Source organism: Enhydra lutris, unplaced genomic scaffold, assembly GCF_002288905.1.
Source record: "Enhydra lutris kenyoni isolate GAN:26980312 unplaced genomic scaffold, ASM228890v2 scaffoldscaffold10, whole genome shotgun sequence".
NCBI lineage: Eukaryota > Metazoa > Chordata > Mammalia > Carnivora > Mustelidae > Enhydra > Enhydra lutris.
In genome coordinates this window covers 25,635,309-25,649,472 of record NW_019154094.1, presented here as the reverse complement: position 1 = coordinate 25,649,472, position 14,164 = coordinate 25,635,309, and the positions used below count along the sequence as shown (strand labels likewise).

General features: G+C 33.9%; 1 protein-coding gene across 2 annotated transcripts in view; it reads left to right on the top strand.

The window, feature by feature from the left end:
• Positions 1 to 10,867, top strand: part of LOC111144175 (TATA element modulatory factor 1) — a 35,053-nt gene extending 24,186 nt beyond the window's left edge. Inside the window, exons 11-17 of one of the 2 annotated variants that reach the window (XM_022498358.1) lie at positions 2,835 to 3,027; positions 3,808 to 3,877; positions 4,119 to 4,211; positions 5,121 to 5,222; positions 5,773 to 5,925; positions 7,054 to 7,179; positions 8,907 to 10,867. In XM_022498358.1, the coding sequence (XP_022354066.1) occupies positions 2,835 to 3,027; positions 3,808 to 3,877; positions 4,119 to 4,211; positions 5,121 to 5,222; positions 5,773 to 5,925; positions 7,054 to 7,179; positions 8,907 to 9,050 (881 nt within the window). In that variant the 3' untranslated portion in view covers positions 9,051 to 10,867. Of the gene's footprint in view, positions 1 to 2,834; positions 3,028 to 3,807; positions 3,878 to 4,118; positions 4,212 to 5,120; positions 5,223 to 5,772; positions 5,926 to 7,053; positions 7,180 to 8,906 lie in introns of those variants that run through there. The other variant, XM_022498359.1, reaches the window with a different exon arrangement.
• Positions 10,868 to 14,164: the final 3,297 nt, after the last annotated feature.

Genomic DNA, 14,164 nt, shown 5'->3' with positions numbered 1-14,164 from the left:
GATGTCTTAGGACTATCTTAGTATCAGTCTTTGCTGACTATGTCATGGTGAGAGGGCAGCTCTGTAATTAAGGTGCTTGATATATCCCTCCCTGCTGTGTTAATGAAACTAGTGCCTTCTTTTCAATCTTTTTTTATTTTTTGAGTTTCATGTGAGATTACATCTGGAAAAAGATTCAGCTCCTTAAAAAAATCACTGAACTAGATGAACCCTTATATATTGTTTAATTTATAGGAATAAATTTTAGGTCTGTCATTTGTTATTAAGAGACATTTGCTGTGAAAAGCAGACATCTGAAAATGACACCTTCTGACATGAATATTTTTTAGCAGTAAGTGAAAACTAGAACCTGTTACTGTTGTTTTTAAACTGAACCTACATCCTCTCAGGGATATGTGGTATTGTGCTGGAATATAAGCAAAGCCATGGGACACAAATACCAACTAATGCTTTTTTTTTTTTTTAAGGTTTTATTTATTCATTTCACAGAGAGAGAGATACAGTGAGAGTGAACACAAGCAGGGGAGTGGGAGAGAGGGAGAGGGAGAAGCAGGCTTCCTGCCGAGCAGAGAGCCCGATGTGGGGCTTGATTCCAGGATCCTGGGATCATGACCTGAGTCAAAGGCAGACACTTAACAATTGAGCCACCCAGGTGCCCCCCAAAGAATGCTTTTAATAGGAGTACAAATACATTATGTAACAATATAAAGTGAAATTAGGTCTACTTTGGTGGGAAAAAAATCTGAGTTGTATCCATTAATCTTTGTTAACTGAAATTTTTTATTGAGACAATTATAAGTTTACATGCAGTTATAAGAAATAATAGAGGTGGTCCCTTGTATGCTGTACCCAATATCCCCACAGGTTAACACTGCAAAATTATAGTATAATATCATAGCCAGGGTATTGACACAGATACAAGGTACTAGTTTTATTAAGATTTCCCCAGTTTTAGTGGCCCTTATTTGTGCGTGTGTATGTGTGTTTGTATTAAGTTCTTCACAATTTTATCATTTTTGTAGGTTCATGTACCCACTCAAGATGTTGAATGGTTCCAACACCACAAAGATCCTTTATGCTGTCCTTTTAGAACCTCACTTTCTCACCTTCGTGGCCCTCCTTTTGTGTCCCAGATTTTGGCAACCACTAAACTGTCCTCCAGCTAAAATTACGGAATTTCAAAATGTTATATAAATAGAAGCATATACTGTGTGACAATTTTGGTTCACTTTTTCTCTCTCAGCATAATTCCCTGGAGGTTCATCTAAGTTACCGTGTGTATCAGTGATTTAGTCTTTTCATTGCTGAGTGTGTTTCCATGGTATGTGCATACCACATTTTCTTTAACCATCTACCTGAAGAATGATATCTGGGCTCATTCTAGATTTTTTCTATACAGATAAAGCTACTGTGAACATTCTTGTATAGGTTTTAGGGTGAACATGTTTTCATTTCTCTGCCTAAATGCCTAAGTGTGCAGTTGCTGGATTGTGAGGGTAGTTGTAGGGTAGTTGTATGTTTAGGTTTTTAGGAAAAGGCCAAACTGTTTTTCCAAAGTGGCAATAGGTATGACAGTGATCTAGTTTCTCCACATCCTTGCCAGCATTTTGTGTTGTGTCTATTTTTTCATCTAGTCAATCAGACAGGCATGTAGTGATATCTTACTGTGATTTTCATTTGTATTTCCCTAATGACTCGTGTTGCACATCATTTCTTGTGCTTACTTTCTGTTTGTATATTCTTTTCAGTGAAATACCTTTTCATGTCTTTTTTTTTTTTTTTAAGATTTTATTTATTTATTTGAGGGAGCATGTACTAGCAGGAAGAAGGGGCAGAGGGAGGGGAGAAGTAGGCTCCCTGCTGAGTCGGTAGGCTGACGAGGGCCTTGATCCCAGGACCCAGAGATCATGACCAGAGCCAAAGGCAGATGCTTAACGAACTCAGCCACCCAGGCACCCACCTTTTCATGTCTTTTGCCCGTTTTCTAATTGGATTCTCTTTATTTTCACTGGTGAGTTTTGAGACTTCTTTACATATTCTAGACAATGAATAATGTGGCTTGCATTTTTTTCCTCCAGGTCTGTAGCTTGTTTTTTATCCTCTTCCACAAAAACAAAAGCTTAAATTTTGAAGAAGTCCAGTTTATCAGTTTTTCTTTTTCTGGCTCTGCTGTGGTGTCAAACCTAAGCACTTTTTGCCTGTTCCTAGATCCTGAAGATTTCTCTTGTGTTATTTTTTTTCCTAAAATTTTTATAGTTTTGTTTTACACTTAAGTTTATGATCCATTTTGAGTTAATTTTCGTGTACAATTATATATGTAATATATATGTATATAAATATATATATATAACTTTTTGTAATTTAGTTTGATTTTTTTTTTTAAAGTTTTTATTTATTTGACAGAGATCACAAGTAGGCGCGGGGCGGAGCAGGGGAGCAGGCTCCCTGCTGAGCAGAGAGCCCGATGCAGGGCTCTATCCCAGAACCCTGGGATCATGACCTGAGCCGGAGGCAGAGGCTTTAGCCCACTGAGCTACCCAGGTGCCCCTGATTTTTTCTTTTTTGACTGTGGATATCCAATTGCTCCAGCACCATTTGTAGTCCATTACTCTTTCAATATGTGCCTCCACATTCAAGTTAAAATAAGGGAAAATAGTAAAGCATATCTATAAGTTAAGATTTGTTCTTTTGTCTATGTTGGCAGTCTGCCTTAGGCAATAAGCAGTTACAGATTCCTCTGTGGCTACTTGAATTCATTAACTGTTTGAAGTCAGAATATACTTGGTATCTTGGGTATAAGTATATGTGATTCTTCTTTTTTATCCTACAATCAGGTGAATCCCAGACTTTGTTAGCAGCAGCAGTTGAAAGAGAACGTGCAGCTGCAGAAGAACTCCTTGCCAACAAAATTCAGATGTCCTCCATGGAGTCACAGAATTCTCTCTTAAGACAGGAAAACAGTAGATTTCAGGCCCAGTTAGAATCAGAGAAAAATAAGCTAAGAAAACTTGAGGATGAAAATAATAGGTGAGTATGTTTGTTGAGTCTTATTCTTGGTAATTTTGTGACATCTTAAAGCACTTAAAAAAAAAGATGTTATGCTGTTTAAATTAATAATAATTAATTTAGTAATAGGATGTTACAGCAGGATGCTTTGGGGATTTATTGAACTTTATATAGGCTCGTGAAATTGTGTGGCATGTTCTGTATGTATTTGCATTTTCCAGGGAAAGAATTTATTACTTTAATAGGGTTTTTTTTTAAAGGAGTCTATAACTACAAAATAGTCTGGAGACTACTCATTGGAGTTATTTTTATATTTTGTATTTTACAAAAACACTTAGCAGTGTTCTGGTCTTTCTAAATAAATGTATGGGTTCTTTGGAGCTACAAGCTATAAAATCCATCTATCTGAAATTTTATTAAGGCTGTGAATAGTGTGGTATTACTCCCTGAGTTCTTCCTTAGAAATTTTAGTTTAAAAAAAATGGCCCATTAAAAATGATTTATGAAGTAAAATACTTGAACCTATACAAATACTTTCATAGGACTCCCTAACAAGCTTTTGCAGAATCTGAACTTATTCCAGAATGGTGGTATTCAAATTCTTCTTAGAAAGTCTCTTTTTAAATTAAATCCTAGCTCAGACCAGCAATGTAATAAAATGCACAAAAGTACTAGCTTGGCTTCTGAGTGTAAAATCCCTGTCATCTGGTAAATACATTTGGAAAATCAAGCTGATGGTAGAAATGTCTATTAAAGAGTTAATAAAGTAGTTTTCAATAGCATGTACTATCATCTTTGTAGGTACCAGGTTGAATTAGAAAATCTAAAAGATGAATACGTAAGAACACTTGAAGAGACAAGGAAAGAAAAGGTATTTACCAGTGTTCAGTTGCCTCTAGAGAATGATAGGGGATAATTCTCCACTAGAGAATGGTTGGGGATGGTAGCCAACTAATAAGATGCTATGGTGCAGTGAGCAATGTGACTACTTTCGGAAGTTGGTCTTCAGGAGTAAAACAAATAAGAATACATACTTTATGTTCTTGACTTTGGAATGGACTTAGAAGGATGATTTAGTACAGAAATTATCTAACTGTACCTCTCTCCATTAGATACTACTGAATAGTCAGTTAGAAATGGAGAAAATGAAAGTTGAACAGGAAAGGAAGAAAGCTGTTTTCAACCAAGAAGCAATAAAAGAAAAGGTATTGAATTTTGGATTTTGTTTTGTTTTTGGTGTAACCAGGCAGTAGCTGTTGTGATTAATCATTGTTATGTAATTTTAGCTATACTTTGTAAATATCCTTTCTTATGTCTAAAATCAATAGAGTGATGAATTCTAGTATTGTAATCAGTATCCTGTCAGAGTGGGTCCAAAGTAATTTGTTGTTTATCCAAAGAGATCTGTAATTTCTAGGATTCGAATGATAGAATCTGTTGCCCAGTTTTAAATGAATTTTGTGGTCGTTCACTGAAATTAATGCACTTCATTTGGCCTCTAGGTACCTTGGGAATAAAACTGATTTATTTACTTTATTTCTGGTTAAGGAAGGTAATTTTTCTAAAATGAGTTTCCTGTATTTGAAGGATTGGAGTATACTAGGTAGTTAGCATGTTATATTAAAACTGCTTCTGTGTACATGGAAATTACCTTTTGAATTCATTTGGAATTTTAAAACGATATACTTAAAAATAAAATGGGTAAGCCAGAAACTTGATGGTTTATAAAACTCATTAGTAATCTTACTCTAAAGAATTAGGTTCAATTGGTGATATAATATATAATATAGAGAAGTTAGTTCATATACTTATTAGAACAAAAACATTCTCATTCCATTAAAAATAAATTATGTTGTAAAAAAAAAAAATAAATAAATAAATAAATTATGTTGTAATATAAATGGGTCCTGAGATGATTTGGCCAAGTCTGTCTACAATTTTAAATTAGTTTTAAATTACTATTGGGCCTTTAAATAAGACTTTAGAAATCCTCTCTGTAACACTTATGAGGAAATGAGAATGAGTCTTTGTTGTCATTTGTCCTAGAAAAGTTTCTTGCTTTTTATAATTTACCATTTTAGTCTTTAATGTGACTGTTTTTTTCACTCCTTAAGGAACGGAAGTCATTTTCTGTTTCTAGCACTCCTACCATGTCACGTTCGAGTTCAATAAGTGGAGTTGATATGGCAGGGCTACAAACATCTTTTCTGTCTCAGGTGATATTTTATTTCTTACATGTACCTAGTTGTTAAACTCAAGGGTGATAAAGGAAATATGCAGGTAGCTTTTGACTGTCAGCCATGACCTTGCCATTCCATAGGCAATTCATCTGTATGTTCCCGAGGGAGTGCTAATTGCACTGAGGAAATAGAGATGATTTTTTGCCTTTGAGAAAGTCATGGACATTTTATTTTATTTTAAGATTTTTTAAAAATATATTTATTTATTTATTTATTTATTTGACAGAGAGAGAGAGAGAGAGAGAGTGTGTGTGTGTGTGTGTGTGTGTGAGAGAGAGAGAGAGAGAGAGAGGGAACACAAGCAGGGGTATTGGGAGAGAGAGAAGCAGGCTTCTTGCTGAGCAGGGAGCCTGAAGCGGGGCTTGATCCCGGATGAGCCCAAGGCAGACACTTAATGACTGAGCCACCCAGGTGCTCCAGTCACAGACATTCTAAAACAAGAATTAGCAGAAGCGTTTTGTTTGAACCTTATCATGGAACTCAGTTGATAAGAACTGAGTAACTGAATGTGGTTTGTTTAATGTAGGACGAGCCTCATGATCACTCCTTCGGACCCCTGTCTGTGTCAGCTAATGGAAACAATCTTTATGATGCTGTGAGAATGGGAGCAGGATCCAGCATTGTTGAAAATTTGCAGTCTCAGCTGAAACTCAGGGAAGGAGAGATTACTCATTTACAGGTTTGGAAAAATTAAATGTGCTACAGAAGTAAATGAAATTTTGGGGCCCAGTAAGTAGCATCCTACATCTCCATCTCACTTCTGAGCAAATTGGGAAATAAAGTGAGATATGGCATGTGAAATTTAAAATATATCACATATATTAATGATAAAGACAAGTTGGAGAAAATAGCCAAAGATGAGAGCCAAATGAGCCTGCTGACTGCCTGAGTTAGGGTGACTTACCTACCCCATCACAGCAGATGCGGGCCTGGAGTCGACCTCCCTGTGTGTTGTAGCCTGCCAGCTAAGACTTTTAAGCATCTAGGAGCAGAGAACTCTTGGCAGGCACCTTTCCCCAAACATTAAAAAAAAAAGGAAGTTGCTGATCTGAACAGTCATTTTATTCCCAGATTTACCACTTCGATAAGTCACTTCCCTTTGTGAGGAAGGAGCGGAGGAGATAAGAGAGGTTAGAATTAGAACATCCTGCATGTGAAAGGAAGCCTCACAAATAGGGAGGCAGCATCCTACCACTTTACCTTGTTTTTTAAAAACTTAATATGGTAAGATGTTAAAACATTTTACCTATTTTCATTGTTGCACTTGATATACTGAGAGGTAAATCTTTCCTTTTATTCTCATTATATAATTTTAGTTGAAATACAACTCTATTAAAGAACAAGTCTTTGAATTGGAAAATAAGATCAGAATAATCTTTATATGTGTTATGTTCATGTAGCCCAGTGTGCTGCACTTGAGGGCCCAGATTAACTTCTTGGGTAGTGCTGATAGATTCTGTCAGTATGACCCACACAGCCGGTGCTGCATTAAAGTATGTTTTTATTTCTCTGAATTTCTGAAGTAATTTAGAGTGACTGAAATATATATTGTTTCTCTAGAGAAAAATACAGGGCTGCATATTTCAAACAGACTATTGGATTTTCTCTAGTTCTTTTTGCCCTATAAACGGTAACTTCTGAGGAGAGCAGAAACTCTTGTTTTTGCCATTTCCTTAAGAAAAAGTTAGTTTATGGCTGTATGTTGATATACTATTTTCCCCAAAATAATATTGAATATATTTATATTAGTAGAAGTATTAAACAAGATATATTTTTATTTAAATTACTTTCTGGTAATGTTTCTCAGCTAGAAATTGGCAACCTAGAGAAAACACGCGCAATAATGGCTGAAGAGCTAGTTAAATTAACAAATCAAAATGATGAACTCGAAGAGAAAGTGAAAGAGATACCCAAACTTCGAACTCAGCTAAGAGTAAGTATTCTTCATTTAAGGATGAGGCCAAGGGGTTGCCTCATGGCTTCGTTGGTTAGGTGGTCGACTCTCGATTTCAGCTCAGGAGATGATCTCAAGATCATGGGCGTGAGCCCCTTGTCGGACTCCACGTTAGGCTCTACACTCAGCAGGAACTCTGTTTCAGAATTCTCTCTCTCACTCTGCCTCTCCCCCTGCTCGCTTACATGCACACTTGCTCTCTCTTTCTCTCTCTACAAAATGAATAAATCCTTTAAAAAGAGGATGAGTTCAAGGTATTTTTATCCAGTTACATTAAATTTCATATTGTTAGTTTATATAAAATGCACAAGTTTTCATGATTTCTTTGAAAATGGTATTAATATTTCAGAAAAGCAGTTTCAAGAACCTTCTTTTTTTTATTTCGTATTCTCTAGAAAGTGTCAATTTATTGGTTTTAGTTTTCTCATCCCACATGGACTTTATTTATTTATTTTTTAAATTAAATTTAAATTTTTTTCAGTGTTCCAAAATTCATTGTTTATGCACCACACCCAGTGTTCATGCAATACATGCCCTCCTTAATACCCACCACCAGGCTCACTCACCCCTCACCTCCCTCCCCTCCAAAACCCTAAGTTTGTTTCTCAGAGTCCACAGTCTCTCATGGTTTGTCTCTCCCTCCGATTTCCCCCAACTCACTTCTCCTCTCCATCTCCCAATGTCTTCTGTATTATTCCTTATGCTCCATAAGTAAGTGAAACCATATGATAATTGACTTTCTCTGCTTGACCAGTTTCACTCAGCATGATCTCCTCCAGTCCTGTCCATGTGGATATAAAAGTTGGGTATTCATCCTTTCTGATGGAGGCATAAAATACTCCATTGTATATATGGACCATATTTTCTTTATCCATTTGTCTGTTGAAGGGCATCTTGGTTCTTTCCACAGTTTGGCGACCATGGCCATTGCTGCTATGAACATTAGGGTACAAGTGGCCCTTCTTTTCACTACATCTGTATCTTTGGGGTAAATACCCAGTAGTGCAATTGCAGGGTCATAGGGAAGCTCTGTGTTTAATTTCTTAAGGAATCTCCACACTGTTTTCCAAAGTGGCTGTACCAACTTGCATTCCTACCAGCAGTGTAAGAGGAAGAACCTTCTTCTTGATTGTCACACTACACAAATTATTTTTCATAATCATGTCTTGTCCCCAAAATAAGAAAATAACTGGATTTTATTTGACCAAGGCTCATTTATAATGCTTCTCTTTTACATGATCTTATTAGTATTTTGTTCATTGATGTTATATATATCATCACAGTTTGCATATTTGGTATTAGGAGTCACTGTTAAGCCATATATGAGAATATATTTTCTTTCAACTTTTTCTGTGGGGTAAATGCCAGGTAATACTTAAACCATAATGAACCAGAGAGAGTAAAATTTTAATCACACGTGTTTAAGTTAATAGGAAAAAAGACAGATTGATCTTTATATAGGGATAATTGTAGATTAGTGGAGAGATAAAATTGATAGCCATCTGGCTTAAGTTTTTTTTTTTTTTAATTCCTTTACTTGCTATTTATTCCAGCAGATTGGAATATCATTTAATTTTTATATGAGATGACTTGATACTTTTATTTAGATTGTAATGTGTTTACTGTTGACTCATTTATAATATAAATATAATATTAAAGATGTTTTATAGAGTTAATTTTAAAAATTATGAACACATGTTTTGTAGGATTTGGATCAAAGGTACAACACTATTCTGCAGATGTATGGAGAAAAAGCAGAAGAGGCAGAAGAACTTCGATTAGATCTTGAAGATGTAAAAAATATGTATAAGACTCAAATAGATGAACTTTTAAGACAAAGGCTCAGTTAACTTCTGAAAATTACATTCCTATCAAACTGAATGTAAACATTTAATATCTAAAAGTAGACTTCCAATAAATTCTTTTATAGAATTAGAAAGTGGAATTTACTGTAGAGTTCAAGAACTGAAAAAAATTGTTTTCTAGTATATAGTAATATTTGCAGTTAAATTATTTTGTGCAATATTTGAACTTTATTTTTGAAACTATTCTTTAAAGATTTATTTTTTAAAGCATCAATGTTTTTGTTTTTGTTTTTGTTTTTTTGTCTTGAATAGCACAGAGATTACTTTTCCTCATACCAACATGGGTAGGGAAGGAGAGAGTGTTCACATGTTGTATTGTAAATATATAATTAATTGTATCTGTAATTTATATGTGTTTGTACATATTAAGGACATATTACAAAGAGTTATATTAACATATTGAAACTGAAATCTTTCACATTTCAACATATCTAATTACTACTTCATGAAAATAGACATTAAGTGTTCTAGTAAAAAAAATTATTAAACCTGCAGTTACTAAATTTTGAACTAATTTTTTTTTTTCTTTTAAAGTAGAAGTCACACACTGTCTGAAACTTAAAGGGTGAATGATTTAAACTTTAAAACTTTTGTGGTCTGAGAATTTCTTTCACCCAGATTCTACAATTAAGTCTGTACAGATTTTGGTACCTCTCTAGTGAAAGCTGTAGCTATTCAGTTAGTTATATAGGCATGATTGGATAGTGGAACAATTTTACTTAGAATGATTTTGTGATGATATCAGTGACATTTGAGTGATTTTTGAAGAGGTATTGTTTTACTGCCCTTCCCTATAAAATGAATCAAAAGTGATAAAATAATACCATGATTTTCTCTTAAAAATTAATTGTTCATATTTTATAAAGCCTTATTTTTCAGCACATTAAAAATCAATATTTGATATTATAAAATATAAGAATATAGAGAAATTATTGGAGTTAATTTAAATTTGGCCTTCTGCAATTCTGTATAATTTATCATTTTTTCTCAAAAGTTTACACACAAAAATAGTGTGGGATAGCTTTAAAAAAATAGCTATGCTTTCTTCCAAGTGTTACTTTGTTTAAAAGTTAACTGGGCCTTGTTTTAAATTTGTGAAATATTTTGATACATTTTATTACTGAAAGTCATTACCTGACTTTACTTGCAAATAAAAACTCACATTTAATTTTTAGTTGAATTTTAAACACTAGAACTTTGGAGTATAACTATAAGCAAGCCATGTGGAAGAATTTAGAATGCTTTTCAGGGCAATTCAAGTGACCTCATTTTTGTTTTTTTTTATTCCAGACAGTATTTCTGTCATTGGATCTCTAATTTGTAGCAGTAACAAATAGTCTTTCAGTGTGAACCAAATTCATAAAATTAATTTTCTGTATTTTAGTGGTAAAAAGCAGTGTAATAGCTTTTTGTCAGCTTGGACTTTTTTGTTTTTGTTTTTGTTTTTTTTAATATTCAGGGGCTGACAAGGAATGACAAGACTGATAGCAATAAGAAATGTACAAAATTAGAAAATATAGGAAACTTAAGTTGCAAAATATCGAGTGTTTGAAACTAGAAGTTCAGGAATCATAAAGTTATTCTTTTAAAATATCCATTAGCGAGAAAATAAAACCTTCAGGTTGTTGAAAAAAGATTGAAATAAAACTCCTATACTTTTCAATTTCATAATATTAAACATTCTCTTTTCTTAATTCTTATTTACATTAATAAAATCCATTCAACTTATAATTCTAAAGTGTCTTCAATTTATTTAACTTAAAAATGATAAGCAGTTAGGGCTCTGGCTGTATATTACCATATGTTTTTTATCCAAAAATTAATGGATATTTACATAGATTTTATTATACACTTGGATCTCAATACATTTATAAGTTGAGAAGGTGGAATGAATAAGTTTCTTGAAAAACCCCACTAAGTGGCAGAATACCTATTATGATATTAGTTGCTGTATTTTACTGTTGGTCATTAAAACTTCTTTATCCATATTTTGTAAAATTATATTTTAATGTTTAGGAGAATAGTTTGCAATCAGGTATTTCTCTTGAAAAGAAAATAGATACTAAAAGTCATAACAATTTCAGAAATATAAAAAAAAAGAGTAAAAGAGGTGTGAGCCTTGTTGTTATATAGACAACTGAGCACAGACTAAAGGTGTTTTTCCAACTCTTGGGAAGCTAGATCGAGACTACCAATTTCTTTCTTTTCCATTGACTCTTGTTGTGAAGTTTCAGTTTTACACTGTTTAGCATATGGGAATGTATTCAATGTATCTATATTGTGACTTAAGATATTCTAAATATGGATAATTTCTGAGCTGGGGAAACATGAGTTCCTGTAGTTAAGCAATTAGTTTCTGTAGAAATTTTTTTTCTCATGATTCTTCAATTGACATTTGATTTCGGAATTGAAAATTTTATTCAGATGTTTATTAAAAGTATATGAATTGTAGTATTTAGAAAAAAGCCACAAGAGAAAAGAGAAAATGACTATAGGTATCTCTATCTTGTTTTACTACTATTTGTCTGGTATGTGTACATTTTCTTCTAATGTATCATAATTTTTTATTTCCCTTTAAAATTCTAATCTTCCCTATTCCATTCAGTTTTATAGTATAACTTTAATATTTTGTAAAGGGCTAAAAGTATGACTTCAACTACCAATGGATAGAATATTTTAATTCTAAGTGAAAGGTAATAAGCATGAATCTGATTTGAATAAAGATTTTAAAATAGTATTAGTATATTTCACTGTTACCATAATTTAGACCAGCCAGTACCAATGAATGAGGGTGGTATTGTTTTATGAAGATAATAGGACTTGTATAACTTCAGAATTCGTATTTTAAAATGAGGATAAGCCCAAGTTTTCTATGAGTTATATTATGAAGAGTGTTATTAATATTAGGCATAGTTTTTCTAATGAAGGCATGTTCATAAGTTATTCTGAGTTCATATTGCTTTTAATACTGAACTCTGCAGCTTTGATCCTTAAAAGTACTTGTAAACTTTTGCCTTTACACATAGCTATTTTACTTTTAGCAAATCACAGTCCTTTTAATAAGATAGAATGGAAATTGTTTCTTTCTCCTTAATACTAAATGCTTCTCAAAACAAAAAACCCAGAATACTTTTGTAGTCCATAATTGCAGTACAGAGAATTTTTTGTTAGTGCTGTCTGGAATTTATTCTTCATTTGCCCTGCTTCTAAGTAAGGTAAATGTAATTTTAAAGTCTTCAAATAATACTAAGCTAAGGGGTAATAAGAGCAGTTGCTGTTTGCTTAATAGTAAACTCTAAACTCTACTGTTGCTTTTATAGGTAGTGATGGACAGATAAAGGTGTTCCTTTTCAGTTTTAAACAGTGCCATGCCCATTTGTCTCTTGAAATTACAATCTTAATTTTTAAAAATACATGTTGTTCAAAAATCTGTGGTCATGTGGATTATAGGAAACACAGTGCTTGCTTTGTTACTGTGGAAAGAATTCACTTAAATGGGATCATAATCCCTTATCCACTGTTCTGAAGTCTAGAAAGCTCTGAAAGCTGATAGGGAGTATCTTTATAAGTTTGCTATCAAATCTGCTTTGGTGGTAAAGCCTAACGTTTACTGACATGGGGCTATTTAGAAGCTTTATTGCACTCAGTGTGAATATTCATGTACTTTGTTGCAGAAATATTGTGTGAGATTATGGGGTGTTGACCCAGGGCACATCCAGGGTGTTAAGTAGTAAACTGTGTGCATACCCTATTGTATACTAAAAAATTCAGGAACACATATGGTCCCAAGGATTTTGGAAAAGGGATTGTATACTTGCACTCTATGTTCAAATTGGTTTTTTAAAGTCAATGCTATTATCATCTCCATTTTTAAAATGAAGAATGGTTTAGTTGCTTAAGGTCATATGGTAAGTAAGTGGCAAAGATGAGATTCTAATTTGTGCGGTTAGGCTCCAGAGAACATGTTCTGAACCATTAACTGTGCAGTGCGGACTCTCTTACTCCTTTTCTGTGAAACCATAAATGTATAGATCAACTGCAGCGTAAGGTCAACTTTTGTCAAAATTTATTTGCTGGGGCGCCGGGGTGGCTCAGTTAAGCGGCTGCCTTCAGCTTGGGTCATGATCCTGGGCTCCTGGGGTTGAGCCCCGCATGGAGCTGCCTGCTCAGTGGGAAGCTGCTTCTCCCTCTCCCACTCCACCTGGTTGTGTTCTTATGTCTCTGTCAATTAAATAAATAAAATCTTTAAAAAAATTATTTGCTTAAAACTTCAGAACCATTGAATTACATTTTAAGCAGTTGGATATAGCAGATAACCAATAAGCTATATTCTGATAGTACTGTGAGCTCTCCAAATGTCAGTATATGTGCAAAGAGCTTAAAACACATTTAGTAAGATTGTAATGCACTGTAGAAATGGTTATATAAAATTTCAAACTTGTACAAAAGAGAGAACAGATTATGAATCCCCATGTACCCATTAACATAAACTCTTTAACAGTGTTCAACAGTTCACGGCCCATTTTGTTTGATTTATAGTCCACTTGTGCTTCATCTCAATCCACACTATTTTGAAGAAAATTGCAGACATAAGACTTGATTATCATATTTAAGGATGGAATGTTTTTGTAAAAAGTACCTCATCAACTATTTGGTTACTTGCATCATGGTTCATAGAGGAAAGATGGGATAAATACGCTTGAATGGTTTTCTTCATTTACCAGTTTTCTTGTTTTTGTTTTTGTTTTTTTCACATTTAGAGTTGGGTCCTTTGCCACATTGGTTCCCTTTGTGGTCAGAGATGAACAATGAGGTTTTGGTTTGTGTATCTGGTTGATTGGTTGGGTCTTTTTGAATATAAGATTTAAGTATATGTGTGCTTCAATCCATTACAGTTATCTTTTTTTTTTTTTTTTAAGATTTTATTTATTTGACAGAGACACAGTGAGAGAGGGAATCATAAGCAGGGGGAGTGGGAGACGGAGAAGCAGGCCTCCTGCTAAGCAGGAAGCCTAATGCAGGGCTCAATCCCAGGACCCTGGAATCATGACCTGAGCCTCAGGCAAATGCTTAACGCTTAAAGACTGAGCCACCCAGGC